Here is an 18107-nt window from a genome sequence, read left to right on the forward strand (position 1 = left end):
CTTGATGGTGTTCGCCATGTGCCGCAAATCAAGAAAAATCTGATTAGCACTGGCTTATTGGATGACAGTGGTTACCACACCACATTTGGGGATTCCAAATGGGTGATTACTGATGGCCAGACTGTAGTGGCTGAGGGTTTTAAGAGTGATACCTTGTACCCTCTTTATGTTTCCAGTGTGGGTAATCATGTTGTTGCCATAACCGAGCTGCCAAAGGTTTCATTGTGGCATAGCCGGTTGGGACACATGTCTGTTAAAGCAATGCAAGAACTATCACGTTTGGGTTATCTGCCGCCTCTCTCTTTTTCAGATTTGCCTACTTGTGATCATTGTATATTTGGCAAGCACTCTGTCACTCCTCATAAGAGGAGAACTCCCCAGAATAGAGCACCACTTGATCTAGTGCACACTGATTTGTGTGAAATGCCACAGTTATCACTAGGGGGTGCAAAATATTTTATTACTTTCATTGATGATGCCACACGTAAGGTGTGGGTCTATTTCTTGAAGCATAAGGGAGATGCCTTAGATGCTTTCAAGAAGTTTGTCGCTCAGGTTGAGAATCGGACAGGTCGTAGGCTGAAATGCCTCAGATCCGATAATGGGGGTGAGTATGTGTCACCTGCTTTTGTGCAGTTTTGCCAAGCTAAGGGCATCAAACAGGAACTCACAGCCCCTCATAATGCATCTCAAAATGGTGCAAGTGAGCGGATGAATCGAACTATTCAGGAGAAGGTTCGATGTATGTTGTCTTATGCTGCATTACCCCATGGCTTTTGGGCAGAAGCCGTGCAAACAGCAGTTCACATTATTAACAGGTCACCAAATAAGGCTTTGGAGTTGAAAGTGCCAGAGGAGGTGTGGTCTGGCAAGCCACCCTCATATAAGCACTTACGTGTATTTGGCTGCGAGTGCTTTGCTCATGTACGCAAAGATCTACGCACCAACACTGGATCCAAAGTCTATCAGATGCATCTTTATGGGTTATGGTGACGAAGGTGAAATGGGGTACAGGTTATGGGATCCCGTTAAACGGAAGATTATACGCAGCAATGATGTCATCTTTAAAGAAGATAGTGTACACAAGGAACCCGTGCAACCTGTGGAATACAGGAGGGTTATTTATGATGATGTTGGACAGCAAAGAATGCCCATTTATATGCAGCAGCAGGCTGCTGCAGATCACCCTGTTCAAGAGGGTATACAGGCTGAAAATCAGCCAGATAATTTTGCCAATGATGCACCACTGGATGTGCCAACAGATGGGGCTGTAGAACAGCCAGATATGGTGGTACAGCCACCCGTCATGCATGAAGAACAGGCTGGACAGCAGCCTAATCTGGAACATTTTGTTAGGAGGAGCACCCGTGCACAACGGCCTCCTGCCAGGTTTGTTCCAGGAGCCAATAATGTGGCTGATTTTATCATGCTGACAGATTGTGGTGAGCCTTCCAGCTTTAAGGAAGCTATGGGAAGAACAGAGAAAAAGAAGTGGGAGAAAGCCATGCAGTCAGAAATGGACTCCCTACTTCAGAATGATACATGGGACTTGGTGCAGTTACCTGCAGGCAGAAAGGTTTTGCCATGCAAGTGGGTTTACAAAGTCAAAGTGGATTCAAATGCTTTACCTCGGTATAAGGCCAGATTGGTTGCCAAGGGATTTAAGCAGGAAAAGGGCATTGACTTTGATGAGATCTTTTCCCCTGTAGTCAAGATGACTACTTTGAGAGCAGTGTTAGCTCTTGTTGCTCATGACGACATGGATTTATGTCAGATGAATGTGAAGACAGCTTTTCTTCACGGAGATCTTCATGATGAGATCTATATGAGTCAGCCAGAGGGATATGCTGTTAAAGGGAAAGAACAGCTTGTGTGTAAGCTCAAGAGGAGCTTGTATGGACTCAAGCAGGCGCCAAGGGAATGGTACAAGAAGTTTGATGCCTTCATGCAGTCCCAAGGGTATCATCGGTGTGAGACCGATCATTGCTTGTACACCAAACGGGCAAAGGATGGCAGTTTGATGCTACTCATTCTATATGTGGATGACATGCTTATTGCCAGTAAATCTCAGCATGAGATTAGTGCTTTGAAGAAACAACTGCATAAGTCTTTTGACATGAAAGACTTGGGTGATGCAAATCATATTCTTGGCATGCGTATTACTCGTGACAGGTCCAAGGGACTTTTGTTTCTGTCACAGAAAGAGTATATTGACAAAGTACTGCAGAGGTTTAAAATGGAGGGGGGGAAGTCTATTAGTACCCCGTTGCCTCCACATTTAAAACTCAGCAGTAAGGACAGCCCCAGATCAGATGATGATAAGGCTGAAATGGCCAAGGTTCCGTATGCATCTGCAGTTGGATCTTTGATGTATGCCATGGTTGCCACTCGTCCGGATATTGCTTTTGCGGTGGGAGTCATCAGCAGGTATATGGCAAATCCAGGCAAGCGGCATTGGGAAGCAGTGAAAGGTGTCTTGAGGTATCTCAAAGGTACCAAAGACTTGTGCATATGCTATGGTAGGCAGGATGCATTGGTGCATGGTTTTACAGATTCAGACTATGCAGGGAATGCAGATAACCGGAAGTCTACTACCGGTTATATTTTCACATTTGCAGGAGGTGCTATATCATGGGTGTCTCGGTTGCAGAAATGCGTTGCACTGTCAACCACAGAAGCTGAATATGTTGCAGCCACTGAGGCCTGCAAGGAAGCAATATGGCTTACTCGGCTGGTAGGAGATTTGGGCATTACAGGAGATATGCCAGTTTTGCATTGTGATAGTCAGAGTGCTATCATGTTGGCAAAGAATCCGGTCTTTCATCAGAAGACCAAGCACATAGAAGTGAAATATCATTTCATCAGGGAGGTACTGGAAGACAAGCGACTTGAGCTTGTGAAAGTGCATACTGATGATAATCCTGCAGATTTGCTCACTAAGAGCTTGCCTACAGAGCGGTTTGCACATTGCCGCCACATCATGGGATTAGGATGAGACCATTCTTACTTTATGGTCTTGTATACAGTAACTGTATATTGCTGTAATTTTTATTCTTTTCTCCCCTTTAGGCACATTGGCCTTTAGGTGGGAGGTTGTTGGGGTAAAGGCACATTGCCAACCTTTCATTAAAAGATAGGACACCTATGACTGTCTTAAGACAGTCATAGGGTAAACCTAATCCTAATAAAACACAAGTGAGTTTGTGGTGTGGCTCATCATTCTTCACACCCGCACTTGAGTGTCACTCTCTCTTACTCTCACTCTCTTGCTCTCTTCCACTACTCTCCCCCCTTCAGCGGATATTAGTTGATCCATCATCACCATCATCTCATCCTCATCATCAAATGTCCATTCAATGCTAGGCATGGCTGCTTTGACATGTGCTAAAGTTTCACTAAAGGAGGAGTCCTCTTTGTACCAGCCTTCATGGAGTCCTCCTACTCTAATCTTCAGTGCGTCGTCACACTTGTCATCATGTTCCTTGATCTCTTCTTGAATATTGGTTTTATTTGCCTTTACCTCCAGAGTAACTTCTTTCTTGATTGTTTGCACCTCCGTCTGGAGGAGATCTTTAACTGTACAAACTAGCTAACGAGCAGGGGGAGAAGCTTTGCAAGCTTTCATTAACTTGTCTATTATTTCTTGTTTGCCAGGTCCTTTAAGAAACTGCAGTTTAGCTATCACAGCTGCCAATTGCATCCTCATCTCTCTCACCTCCTGCTGTAGGGAAAAATCTGTTCATGTTGACTAAGGATGGGTGTCTTCAGATCTCCTCGGTAGAATATATGTGCATATGGAGATGGTGTCCTAGCTGCAACTATAGCATATCAAGTCCCATTGGCTGCAGCCGCTAGGGTAGAGGGAGATTTCAAGGTGGATTTTGAAGAGAGGCTAGGCCACTCTATGTTGGCTATTTCTGAAGAACACTAGGCTAGACTAACCCCTAGGCTGCGCTTGGGGTTTCAGCCCAAACCGGAGTGGTGGTTGGAAAGGTAAACCTGCTGCTGCAAGCTGATGATATGTTGGCTATATCTAGGCTAGACTAACCCCTGGGCTGTGCTTGGTGTTTCAGCCCAACCCGGAGTGGTGGTTGGAAAGGTAAACCTGCTGCTGCAAGCTGATGATGAACGACCTGCAAAACTGGAACCCTGCGAACGAAGGCGATCTTGAGAACAAACTAAGGGTGAACTGAGGCATGAGGTGCGAGCAAGTGAATTGAAACGTGAGCGGGATGCTGCTTGTGGTGCTGTTTGACCCAGGAATCGCTGCTGCACTTTGTTGGAGGTGTAGACGACCTGTGGGCTGAGGGAGGCATGCAAGCTAAGGGAGGCGAATTGAGAGAGGCAAATTGAGAAGGGAGAGGAGGGATATATATATATATAGAGAGAGAGAGAGAAAGAAAGAAAGAAAGAAAGTGTATTATTGTCCACTAGAGGCCAAAATGGGCCCATGGGACATCAAGAACTCTGCATACAAGATAGCACAAAATCAACGTGCCCCAAAGAAGAGGCATCGTCGAATATCATCTAAGTGCTACGCAATATAATGCTAGTGAAAGCACATAATGTCAAATCTGAGCCTAAATACAGAGTAAACTAGACCGCCCCCGGATGCAAAATGGGGGGGATGAGCACAATATGCCAATGCAAAGATACAAGTCTAGGTGTCAATGAGTCTGAGAACCAAAATAATACTGGAAATCCTGTCCATCGACTGTGCCTCCTGCTATGAGAGTACAAATCTAGGCAAAGGTGAGGTGAGCGGCTGGTGGGGCGAGATCTCCATGAGTAAGTCTCCTCCGAAATGCTGCCATCATCCTGGATCGTCTGGAGATGAAGCGGCGAGTACGTCCCCTATGTAACAAGATCCTGCGGCGTCTACAAACCATCTCATATGTACATCCACATGGTGGAGGCATGTGTCCTGTGTGGGCTCTGCCGTCCTCGTGCTCCTCCTGGTCTCTGTCCTCTGGTATGGCGTGTGTCTGAGCTCTATGAGACTGGGCTCTATCACGCTCCGGTCTGTGCTCTCTGAGGTAGTCTCGCCGAAGCATAGTGGCCTCCCTGACATAAAGGGCTAGGCAATGCTGATCCTCGTAGTCCATCACTCGTGAGAGAGGTCCAAAGCCATCCGTGAAGAGACAGTGGAATCTACCTCTGATCTCATAATATAGCGGGCATCTGCAAATGAAGTGCTCCTCTGACTCCACCTCTCCCATGGTGCAACAAGGGCAGATCCTGGTCTCTCGGCCTGGTCGCCGTCCATCCTCCATGCGTCGCATCCTACCAGCCTCTATCTCGAGCTGATGCGAAGAGACTCTAAGCTGGCCGAGGGCAATCCTCAGTGAGTGGGACATGTGGGTACCTGTATAGCCTGGTGGGATGACAAATCCATCCTCTGAGATCCGAAGGAAGTGGTCACGATATGTGGCCATCTTCACCGGAAGCTGCGTGGGATAAACCCAAGTGCGATACGTATGAAGCTGCAGCAAGTCTGCTCTCGTGACCTGGCTAATCTCGTGGCGAGTCAACTCAAGATGAGGGGCATCTATGCTGTATCGGAACGGAGGCAGTCTATCCATGTCTAGTCCAAGGGATGTGAGCCACCTAGTGAGTCTGAAGTACCAGCAGTATCGGGTCCCTGATCGTGCCAACTCCATAGAAGATGCAAGTGCTAGCCATGGCAACCGAGCTCTGCCTGCTGCTGAGTCTCCAAACTCCCTGACCCTGTGCAGATACATGACCGACTGAAACGCTGCATCCAATGCAAGAGGAGTAGCTCCAAACTCTGCTAGTATGATCTCGTGCGGAACTGTAGCCTTGGCCCTAATGAGCCGAGAGAACATGATGATCTGTAACCTCTCTACTCGTCTCCAATCTGCAGCGCCGAGGTCTCCTGCCCAGAAAGGAGCTGCATACATCGCAGCTGGTCTCACCAATGTATCAAAAAGCAAGGATTTCGTATCGGGATGCTGAAAGTGGGACTGAAAACACTGACGCTCAAGATGAGCCAACGAAGCATACCCTTTACTAATCCTATCTCGTGCTGCATATGTCATGGTGAAGACCGGTCCCCTGAAAACTGCCCCCAAATAAGTGTACTCTCTAACAAGCTCAATGGGCTGTCCGTCATAAGTGAAGTGAAACTCATCCATGCTGTAAATACGATCAGAGGTGTTGAAAACCATAACCTTGGTCTTGCCAAGGTTTACGGTCAACCCCCTATCATGGCAAAACCTGTGGAGTGCCTCAATATGTGCCTGGAGGCCCTGAGCAGTAGAGGAAATGAGAACCACATCGTCCGCATATAGGAGGATAGGAATGGAGGATCCTGAGAGAGAGAGAGAAAGTTTATTAAAGTCTTCGGAAGACCGATGGGTCTATGAGACTGTGACAAAACTGATACAATGAGCTGTGGTAGTGGAGCTACTAAACGAGCATCCACACCAATGCAGAGTGCAAAAAATGCAAAATGGCAGTTCTAAGTCCCAAGTACAACATAGTACAACAAAGTCATGTGATAGTTGACTATATATCAATCTCAGCATCATCAACATCATCAACATCATCATCAACAGCAAAACATCAGGATGGATGAGGCAGTGGAGGCATGAGGTCAGCAATAGAGCACTGTCGGCCCCTCAAGGGTGCAGTCCTGGTACGTCTCCTAGTCGTAGCTCTGTGTCTAACCAGGGCCACTCTGACCCCCATCGGTCGAGCTCTGACCCAAGGAGGGGATGTCCCCAAGTATGATCTGTGTGTCAACCCTCTATCTGAGCTGTCGGATCACAAGCTCCAGGTCACGATCATGTCGAGGTCTCGTCTCATGGAGGTCTATGTGATCTGGCTGAAAGAACTCCGTGATAGAGCTCTGAGAGGTATCCGTTGAGGAACAAGTCTGCTCTTGTCTCCGTGCTCGGAGTATCCTCTCGCGATGTCTAACACCTCATGAATGAAACCAACCAGACACCGCTGGTTTGGGTAGGAGAGGAGACGGGTCAAAACCCCATAACTATCTTTGAAGAGGCAATAGAAACGCCCTCGGATCTCATAGTAGACAGGACACCTAAAGATGAAATGCTCCTTTGTCTCAACCTCCTGCATGTCACAAAGTGTGCATATGCACCTCTCCCTCGGTAACCGCTCTGCTCTGCCGCTCTCGATACAAAGTCTGTGTGAAGAGACCCGGAACTACCCAAAGAGATCCTTAGCGAGTGGGGTAGGTGAATCTACGTATATCCTGGTGGATCAATGAAACCCTTCGCTGTGATATGTAAGAAGTGATCTCTATGGAAGATCACTCGGGCCCAACCAACCGGAATGTGTGTAGCTGTATAGATCCTCACGGATAACCTGATTGACCTCGTGTGATAGGAGGGGAGAGAACGGAGCATCCATGCTGTACTGGAATGGAGATATTTTGTCCATGTGGAGCCCTAGTCCCTCAAACCATCTCTTTGTGCGTGCATACTAGCACCTATGGTCTCCCCTTGCTGCAAGTGCCATGAAAGAGGAAAGTGCTAGCCATGGTATCTTGCTACGCCCAGAGGTGTAATCCCCATACTCCCTGACTTGGTACAGATACGTGATGACTTGAAATGCAACATCTAGCTGTAATGGGGGTGACCCAAACTCTGCCCGAATGATTTGGTGAGGAACGGATGGCTTACCACGGATCATCCGTGATAACATGAGAACCTGTAGCCGCTCCACCCTGACCCACTCTGTATCCGACAAGTCTGCCCCCCCAGCATGGACTGCCATATATCCTTGCTGGGCAGACCAAGGAGTCAAAAAGCAACCCTTTGGTCCGTGGATCCTGAAAGTAAGAGAGGAAGCACTGCCTCTCTAGTCTAGCCAATGAAGCATATGCTCTACTCAAATGTGCATGCATCGCGGGTCTCATAGTGAAGATGGGTCCGAAAAAGAGGACCCCAAGATAAGTGTATGATGAAACTACCTCAACAAGGGACCCATCAAATGCGAACTGCTCTTGGCGCATGATGGCTCGAGACATATTGAAGATCATAACCTTGATTTTAGCCAGGTTGACCTTCAAATCATGAGACTCACAAAAGGACTATAGTGCGTCAAGGTGTCTCTGGAGCCCCTCTGCTGAGGAAGACAAGAGAGCCACGTCATCTGGGTAAATCAGTATGTGGATTAGCGTGCCTGCGAGAGAGCAAACTACCCCTCCCTATGTCTGCATCACTATCTCAAGCTCGTCAATGTACAAGCCAAACAAGGTAGGTGATAATGGACACCCTTGTTTGACCCCGATAGTGCTCATGATCTCATCTGTCCATCTAGATCTTGTCCGGACTTTGCCTAAAACTCGCTCATAAAGTGCCAGGACAGCCCAAATGATCTCCTGGTCGTAACCCAAATCATGTAGGCGTCGTATGAGACGGGCTCTCGGAACTGTGTCAAATGCCTTGCGGAAATCCACAAAGCAACAATAAATCCTATGCTTCCATGCCCTCGCCTCCTCGATGATACATCTGAGCACGAGAATGTAGTCCATGGTCGCATGATCCCACCTGAAACCGATCTATCCTGCTGCTCTAAGTCCTCGACACTCCACAAATCTACTGACCTCAGAATCATGTTAATGATCCAGGTGCATGGAAACCCCAAGCAAACAGCTTCATTGAATAGCTTTGCTAAGATCGGGGCTAGGAGGTTAATCCCATATGCAATGAACTCAGTGCATAGTCCCTCATGATCCTTCGCTCGCCCATTATAAAGTTTCATTACGGAATCCTTTACCCCCCCCTAGTGAAGAGGGTGCAGGATGTGGGGCGTGGCATGTGTGATAGGTTAGGGACTGGCAGATTTGAGATATCATAGAGTGTGCGTGCATAATCAAACCACACCTGGGTGTCGGTGAGTGGTGAGGAGGACCGTCCATCTAGAAATCTCCGTCAAAAGTCCTTAGAGTTGTTACTGAATAGAATGTTCAGTAGCTCCTCCTCGTTTCGGCGCACAAGTCAAGTTTCTTCCTGCATACCAATCGACGGTACTCGCGTAGCATCTCTGGTTCGCTCGGAAGACTGTTTTTGGTTTCGAATCTGAGCTGACGGCGTAGAGCCTTACACTCATCATCGTACCAGCTATTACAGGGTACGGTCCCAGGTGGTGGTGGGCGGGTGGTATGGGAGAAGGCGTGAAAAGCAGCCTCGTGTAGTGAGTAGCTAACTAGGGCAACACGGTCCTCTAATAGGGGTATAAAGTCAATGTATGCGAGACGTATGTACAGACGGCCAGAGTAAGTAGGTGAGTGATCGTGATCAAAGCATATATCATGGTAGGTGGAGTAAGAACTCAACGGGGTAGAAAGTGTTGTGCGACGAGGGGTAGAAATGCTAAAGAAAAGATAGGTATGATCAGCCCCTGGAGAGAGAGGTGCTACGGTAAAGTCAGTGATGCGAGATGTGAAGGCAGGGGATCCCATGATGTAGTCCACAACACTAAAGCCTCCCCCATGTGGAAAGCACGTGAAGCCACCTGATGCAGGCCATCTGTCAAGACCATTATAAATAATGAGATCATGCATCCTGCCGAGGTCTAACAGGGCTTGCCCATAAGATGTGAATGGTCCTCATCTGTCAGCCGAAACTCATAGCATACCTGCCTTCTCGAGGTCAATGTCCGGTAGTAGAGTGGAATCATCCCTGAAGTCGAGGAGTGGTTCCTGACGAGCACCTGTCCTCGCGTTGAGGTCCCCAACTAGGAGGACTTCTCCGCACCTAGAGAAGTTAACAATGGATTGATAAAGAGCAGTAAATGGGGATGTCTCATCCTCCCCTCGAATATCTCTAGCAAAGCGGGAGGTCTCAGGGGAAAGTCGCAAACTGCAATAAACAAATCCCGGCTGTCCATATGCCGAACTGGATCCAAAGAAACCTCGAATGTGTATCTCTATGCTCCACTGAGATGGCCCCAAAAAGTCTGGATCTATAAAAGGACTGCGACTCCTCCTAACCCTCAAATCCCTCCTATATTTCTCGTCTCATCTCTGTAGGCAGACTCCCATGTATACCTGCTGACTACTGGTAGTGGGCGCTGTGGACTCTGATGTGTCTCTGTATAAAAGACTATGTCGTGACCTGTATAGGATTCCGAGAATTTCCCTGGTTCTGACCATAAGGTACCATTACAGTTCCAGATGGTACATGATAGGGTCTCGCATGTTTGAGTCTCATAGACCCCGCCTCCTTATGCGGGAGGTGAGGTGGGTGCCCGACGGGGGCCTGTAAGGAGTCGTCCATCTCGTACTACTGCCCACTTCCCCTCCTTGCGGGCCTGATCCGGAGTCCACTGCGGTTGTAGCGTGTGTTCACATCCTCGAGTTTCAGCTGTGTTTGTTTCTTGGCTTTGTTGTCATCTTTCTTGGCGGCTTTGTCCGTACCTTTGCCACCTTTTCCCATTTCATTTGACTGACCCGTGTTCGGTGCAAGTCTTAGCGCAGGAGCGAGAGTGGGAGCGGGAGCATGAGCCCCCCCCCCCCCCATGACGGGAGGTACCCCAGGGGGAAGGCTTGAAGCGGGAGAGCTCAATGGAGGGGGCAGAAGGTGGGGCTGTGGGTCGGGGCTATAGGTTGGGGTGGAGGAGAATGGGTGAGTGTGCAGGGGAATGGAGGAAGATTTTCTCTGAATTTTTTGTTGTTTTCTAACAGGTACAGATTGTCTCTAACAGAGACAAAATGACAGGTGACACCCCTCTTTTTTTCTCTCTTTTATTTTTGGGTGGTGTGGAGTAACTGAGTGAGTAACTGTCCAGTTACACTAACCATACTGATTGGTTCTAGTCTGGTTAGCTAACAATCTAGTTAGCCCGCTAACTAGAGTTAGTTGACCAGGGTTAGTCTAACCACTGGTGAGCGCGAGAGCGTGGAGCGATGGAGCAGGTGCGGACAACAATGGTGTAGGCGTAGGCTGAGCAGAGGAGGGGAGAGAGCAGAGGAGGGGAAATAGATGGCTGGAGCGATGGCGAGGCTAAGCAAAGGGGAGCAATGGCGAGGCTCAGTGTAGGCTGAGAGGGAGCGGGAGAGGCTAAGCGTACGCTGAGAGAGAGCGGGAGAGGCTGAGCGTAGGCTGAGCAACATCAGAAAACAAGTTCAAGAACAAAGAGAGAGCATCGAGGAGCGACGATCAGAGAGCAGCCATGAGCGATGGACGTGAGCAAACGGGCAGCTGCAGCGATGAGCGACGGACATGAGGCAAAGCCGAGAGAGGGGGCCTGAGTGGTCGCGAGGCGGAGCAGAGGGACGGGTGAGCGAGAGAGAGAGAGAGAAGGGGCGGGGAGGGAGGGGGGGGAGGAGGAGGGGCGAGAAAGAAAGAAAGAAAGAAAGTGTATTATTGTCCACTAAAGGCCAAAATGGGCCCATGGGACATCAAGAACTCTGCATACAAGATAGCACAAAATCAACGTGCCACAAAGAAGAGGCATCGTCGAATATCATCTAAGTGCTACGCAATACAATGCAAGTGAAAGTACATAATGTCAAATCTGAGCCTAAATACAAAGTAAACTAGATGCAAGGAAACCGCCCCTGGGTGCAAAATGGGGGGATGAGTACAATATGCCAATGCAAAGATACAAGTCCAGGTGTCACGGAGTCTGAGAACCAAAATAATATTGGAAATCCTAAGAGAGAGAGAGAGAGAGAGAGAGAGAGAGAGAGAGAGAGAGAGTCTATGAAACTGAAAAAACCAGACACAACGAGAGGAGGGGCGAGAGAGAGAGAGAGAGATGTATTAACGTCCGCGGAAGCCCTCACGGGCCTATGGGACAAGGTACAAAGTACACCAAAAGGATAATCTCATACAAGCCTCATTGGGCCGGAGCAAAGGGTGGACTAAGGCCCTTGCTGGGTGCTAAGACTACTAAACTGATAAGCTCATAGACTGATAGTCTGATAACCTGATAACTCTACAGAACTCAATAGCTTAAGCAAAATCAGATATAACCCAAAGACTAGCAACTATCTGAGAGCTATAGCATGCTGAGATCTGAGACTCGGCCTCAGAAGCCAAATCCCGGCACCATGGTGGCTCGCCTGTGGGCCGTGAAAATGTATCCGATCTGCGTCTGTCGGGCTGTGGTGGCGGAGAGACACGTGGTCTCCTCAATCTCTGAACCCGCTGGGCTATGTTCAGAGTAACCCCTCACCTCGGGCAGTCTCCTTTGAGGAAAGTTGTGATAGGACGGACCTCAATAGAGTGTGCTCTAGTCACGTGCTCTGGTCACTCTCCGTGCTGCAGGTGGTCTCTCCATCCCTCTCTCAGTAATCCAACCTGCCCTCTCTCGGTAATCCAACCTGCCCGCATGTTTGCTATCTCCTCCACCTCCATCCCAATGTGTCCTGGAGATGACGCAAATGCATAGAAGTCTGTGATGTGACGTTGTGCTCTTTTAGCCTCTCTGTCCTGTGGCCTGATCGCCTCTGCTGCTCTCTAATCTGTCGTAGTAGGGTCTCCCTATGCTGCTCTCTGGAAGTGGTTGCGGTAGAATTGGGACTTGGTGGGGAGCTCCTGGTCTCCTCTCCAAGTCCGATATGTATGGAGATGAAGGAGATCTAGCGAGAGAGAGAGAGAGAGAGAGAGAGAGAGAGAGAGAGAGATTAATGTCTGCAAGAGGCCTCGCGGACCTATGAGACAAAGTGCGAGTCCAAGAAGTACCTCATACAAGCCACTGAGGGCTGAAGCAAAGGGTTCACTAAGACCCTTGCTGAAAACTAAAAGCTGAAAAACTGAAAGCAAAAGCTAAAACGCTAACATGTTCAGCTAGTGAACGAAATACTAGAGTAGCAAAGTAACAGAAGCGTGTCAGGCGCTCAGGGCTAACACTCCTAGTACATGCTCAGGTTCCATATATCCAGGTAACCTGGTGGCACTCTGATGGGATGTGAGTAGCTCTCGTATCTGTGTCTGTCAAGCTGTCTCGTGACGTGGGGGGGAGAGAGAGAGAGAGAGGGAGAAAGAAAGAAAGAAAGAAAAGAAAGAAAGAAATTTTATTAAAGGTCCACGGAAGGCCATACATGGCCTATGGGACACAAAATCATCCGAAAGGAAAATACATCATCAACGATGCGCCAACTAGGTGGCCTCATCGTAATACAGCTAAGATGCCAAAAATGGCTACAAAAATCCTAGATACAAAATGAAATGAAATAGAGTACCAAAATGAAAGAGAGAGAGAGAGAGAGAGAGAGAGAGAGAGAGTATATTAACGTTTACGGGAGACCAAAAGGTCTATGGGACAACATGAAAACCAACTAGTACATCAGCTTACGGAAGGGCACAGGGAAGCTCCCAAGGAGTGCAAAGGCAGCTCCATTTTATTTAAAGTACCTACATGATAACCTAGATAAAACATACGTAGATATAGCTGGACATACATCAGTTTAAGACTGAGAGTCTTTTGGTTTTGATTTAAACTCTTTAATGAGTGCTACTCCTTCATGATAGACTGCCCATTTACCGTCCTTCCTCGCAGCCCGAACCTTTGCTAATTCCTTTGCCTTATCCTTCAGTTGAACTCTTGTGAGTTCTTCAGCTATCCATATCTTAGTCCCTTTCAGCTTATGAGATTGTCGTAGTACTTTTGTACGTAGGTCTCGCGAGTTGAATGTAATGATAGCATGACCATTATGCCTCCCTATCTGGACTGCTCGAGCTTCACCATCATCATCAGGATTGTCACGATTGTCATCTGCGTCAGCTGTCCAATCAATAGTAGGCATGGCTGCTTTGACATGTGCAAAGGTATCACTGAATTATTCCTCTTCTTTATAGCATTCATTTGGAAGCCCCCCAATTCTGATTTTCAAAGCATTATCCTTTCTAGCTGCATGTTCTTTAATCTCTTCTTGAATATCAGCTTTGTTGACCTTTTTATCAAACTCCACAATCACTTCTTGCTTGGCTGTCTTCACTTCTGTTTGAACTAGATTCTTGACTATAGAGACTAGTTGGGGGGTAGGGGGGGAAGCATTACATGACTTTTCAACCTCGTCAATGACTTCCTTCGTTCCAGGTCCTTCCAAAACTTGAATTCTAGTTATGGCATCCGTCAGTTGCATCTTCAGGTCTCTCACTTGATCCTATAGGAAGAAAAATATGTTCATGATACCCAATAGGCCACCTTGTTCATAGATATGCGCATACGGAGAAGGCGTCTTGGTTGCAATTGTGGCGTATCGGGCTCTGCTATTGGAGGTTGCTGGAGTAGAGGGTGATTGAAGAGGAGGGTAGGTTGGGCCATTCTTTGCTAGCCATATCTCCTATCACCCCCTGACTGAGCTAACCCCTAGTTGAGCTGGGGGTTCAGCCCAACTAGGGGTTCCTAGTTGGTGAGGCTAAGCCGGGGGTAGGCAGAGGGCTGGCAGGGCTAGGCAGGGGTAGGCTAAAAGAAAGAAATATATATTAACGTCCACGGGAGGCCTCAGTAGCTCAAGCAAAGTCAAGTACAACACATATCATATCATGTGCTATCTGCTATCTGGAGCAAGCTCAGAGCCGGAGCTAGAACTCAGAAACCGAAACCTGGCATTGTGGTGGCTCATCTATGAGCGGTGAAAATGTATTGGATCTGAGTCTATCTCGTTGTCTCATGATGTGGTGTTGGAGGGGGGAGTGGTCTCCTCGATCTCTAAACCCACTGAGCTATGTTCAGAGTGACCCCTCGTCTCGGGCGATCCCCTCTAAGAAAAGCTCTGATAGGGCGGACCTCAATCGAGTGTGCTCTAGTCGCTCTCCGTGTTGTGGATGGTCTCTGCAATCCTCTCTCAGTAATCCAGACTACCCGCATAGCAGCTAGCTCCTCCTCCTCCACTCCACTGTGTCCTAGAGCTGACTCAAATGCATAGAAATCTGTGACATGATAGTGTGTCTCGTCAGCCTTTGTATCCTATGGTCTAATCGCCTTCTGTTGCTCTCTGATCAGTCATAGCAGGGTCTCCCTATGTTGGCGCATCTCAAGTAGGTAGAGCCCAATGCAGACGTGGTCATCGAAGTGAATCAATCGTGATACTGGGGTCGAAGCCACTCCCATTTTGATAGAGACAATGGTATCACCCCCGGATCTCATAGTAAGCTGGGCAGGCGTAGAGAAAGTGTTCCTTTGTCTCAACCACTCCTAGTGTGCATAGCGTGCAGGTCCGCTATTCTTTGGGTATACGTGCTGCTCTCCCTGTCTCAATCCAAAGCTGACGGAATGAAACCCACCTCTTCCCAATGGTGGCGATCCTCGGTGCATGTGAGACTCTTCTATCCTCAAGACATAGGGGTCTGATGATGAATCCCTCCGCGAGCGAGAGAGAGAGAGAGAGAGAGAGAGAGAGAGAGAGAGAGAGAAAGTTGTATTAACGTCTTTAGGAGACCTCGCAGGTCTATGAGACAAAGATACAAGATATATGTAACCCATACAAGCCACTGTGGGCTGAAGCAAAGGGCACACTAAGGCCCTTGCTGAGTGCTAAATCATAAGAATGCAAAAAAACCCTAGTACAAGTAGCACAAAACATAGTAGGAAAAAGAGGGCAATCAACTACTCAGAACCAGAGCTCCAACTACATGTGCAGGCTCTATATAGCCCGGCTCCCTGATGGCCCTCTGATGTGATGCAAAGAGCTCACGTATCTGTGTCTGTCAGGCTCTCCTGTGGTGGCGGGGGGCGCTCTCTCTTGGATCTCTGTATCCGATGGGCTACATTGAGAGTAATGCCTCGTCTCTAGCGGTCCCCTTTGAGGAGGGATGAGATAGGTCGAACCTCAATTGTGCGTGCTCTGGCCACCCCACGTGTCGTGTGTGGTCTCCGCATCTCTCATCCGACCATATCGTGGTGATGACGGGTCTCACTCCTGATCCATAGTGCTCTCGTCTCCTTGAGCTCCTCCCCCTCGATCTCATATGGCGCTGGCTCGGATGCGTAAAAATCAATGACACGTGTCTGTGCTCGGTCTAGCTCGGTGTCCTGAGGCATCAATTGTAGCTGATCTCTGGCCTGCAACACAAGGGAATCTTTGTGTCTCCGCATCTCAATTAGGTAGAGCCTAATGCAGATCTGGTCGGAGAAATGTATCAACTGTGTGAGTGGTTCGAAACCAAGCCCCTCCTGAAAGAGGCAGTGGTATCGCCCTCGGATCTCGTAGTATCTGTGTCTCCGCATCTCAGTCAGGTAGAGCCCAATGCAGATCTGGTCAAGGAAATGTATCAGCAATGTCAGTGGTCCGAAACCAAGCCCCGACTGAAAGAGGCAGTGGTATCGCCCTCAAATCTCATAGTAGGCCGAACAGACACACAGAAAATGCTCCTGTCTTGACCTCCTCCATCGTGCATAGTCTACAGACCCGTTGCTCTCTAGGTATGCCAGCCGCTCTCCTAGCCTCAATCCGCAGCTGATGGGACGAGACTCGTATCTGTCTAATAGCAATCCGCAAGGCGTGTGAAACTCTCCTATCCTCGAGGTACTGGGCCCTGATGATGAGACCATGCTCCGATATCCTCAGAAAGTGGTCATGATAGAACTCGGTCTTGGTGGGGAACTCCTGATCCCCTCCCCCCCCCCAAGCCCAAGATGTGTGAAGCTAGAGAAGGTCTAAGCGTATGATACAGTTAATCTCATCATGTGGAAGGAGCCCCGGTGATGTGATTGCATTAAAGTCCTCTTGAGACCCTTCACGATCTATGGGACTGGCAACAAATAGAGATTTTTTACATCCAGTGAAATAGAATACTATAGACTGCTACTTCGTTGGTACTTGTTGGGCTAATTTGTGTACTAGCCCAAGTACTTTATTTCATTGTTCCAAACTTATTTTAGATAGCTTCCTAGCTTTGTAGCTGGCTGTTCCAAAAGATTTTTCAGGATGCCTCTACTGTCATCACACCTTTCTCTGATGGGTACATAGGCCCGGCATCTGAGGAGTACATGCTGCTCATTTTCCAAGAGACGTAGATTTTGCAGTCTCTTCTCTTGGGACCCTTGGTCTTGTCCACCTTCCCTTCTCCACTTTCTAGGTCATGTGAGGAAAGGGCGGGGGCCGGGGGGGGGGGGGGGGGGGGGGGGGGTGAGGAGAAGAGAGAGAGAGAGAGAGAGAGAGAGAGAGAGATTTATTAACATCTGCAAAAGACCAAGAAGGCCTTTAAGGACAAAACCTGAAATACATCATGGTCATACTGTAAAACTGGGGCATTTCTATTTCCATAAAGACTATCCCCATTGTACAGGAACAACATATGGTGTAGTTGAAAAAAAACTATTAAAAAAGGTAACGGTGACTGACCTCATCTCTTGTGGCTGTTAAGCGCCCATAATGGATGTTGTAAAAAATTGTATCATTAAACAAGACCTGCAGGGTAGTCAGAGCAGAACTTTGAACAACCATTGCAAAAATAAAATAACTCCAACAAGAGGAGAATTTTAATTGGTTGAAACTTTGTAAGAAAACGGGAATCACCGTATCCTGTGGGACTACTGCAATACAGTTCCGTAAACTTTGTAAAGTCACATCCTTTATGTCTTGTCCATCTATTTTGACCTGGGGGACAAGAACATCAAATCCAGGTCAAAAGAATCCTCAGTGAATCTTTTGGGACGAAGGGGCGGTGGCGACTGGGACAGCCACAGGTGTGTCCAAATTTCCACAAACATAGCAACTTGAAATGTAGGCACCAATAAACATCACAATAGAGCTTCCTTGGATAGAAAGATGTCTTCAATACAACTTTTTGTTTATTAATACCTTTTGCCACAAGTTACCATAAGCATACCATAGCAATGGAGGTTTTGAAATCTTACTGCTCCAAATTGGCAGTCATAAAATCGGTAGAGAAGCCTCAAAATGGTAGATTTTCCTGAGACAAGCACAAAACTCTACCCTTCTTAATTCAGCTCTAAGAATACACCAATACATTAAAACCAATTTTTCCTTAAATAAAAAATTTATGCAGCCTACAAAAAAATCCACATGACTGCAAGTATCATTTTATTTAAGGAACAAGTGCTCCCAATTGAAGTTTGAAGGTAAAAGAATAAGAGGGTCTCAGGTGGTCTGTTCATCCTCACAAAATAACCCCCATCTGCCTTAGCCAACGAGATTA

The 18107-nt window shown here is 47.8% G+C and overlaps 1 protein-coding gene across 1 annotated transcript in view; it reads right to left on the reverse strand.

The window, feature by feature from the left end:
• Positions 1-18107, reverse strand: part of LOC147904554 (ABC transporter B family member 25, mitochondrial-like) — a 202333-nt gene that overhangs the window by 41842 nt on the left and 142384 nt on the right. Inside the window, exons 14-16 of the mRNA XM_087387273.1 lie at positions 17806-17861; positions 17465-17545; positions 17291-17356 (exon numbers count right to left, since the gene is read on the reverse strand). Coding sequence (XP_087243399.1) covers positions 17291-17356; positions 17465-17545; positions 17806-17861 — 203 coding nt within the window. The remainder of the gene's footprint in view (positions 1-17290; positions 17357-17464; positions 17546-17805; positions 17862-18107) is intronic.

This window comes from Dipteris shenzhenensis, chromosome 2, assembly GCF_047967505.1.
Source record: "Dipteris shenzhenensis isolate YYH24624 ecotype China chromosome 2, Dip_SZ_1.0, whole genome shotgun sequence".
Classification (NCBI taxonomy): Eukaryota; Viridiplantae; Streptophyta; class Polypodiopsida; order Gleicheniales; family Dipteridaceae; genus Dipteris; species Dipteris shenzhenensis.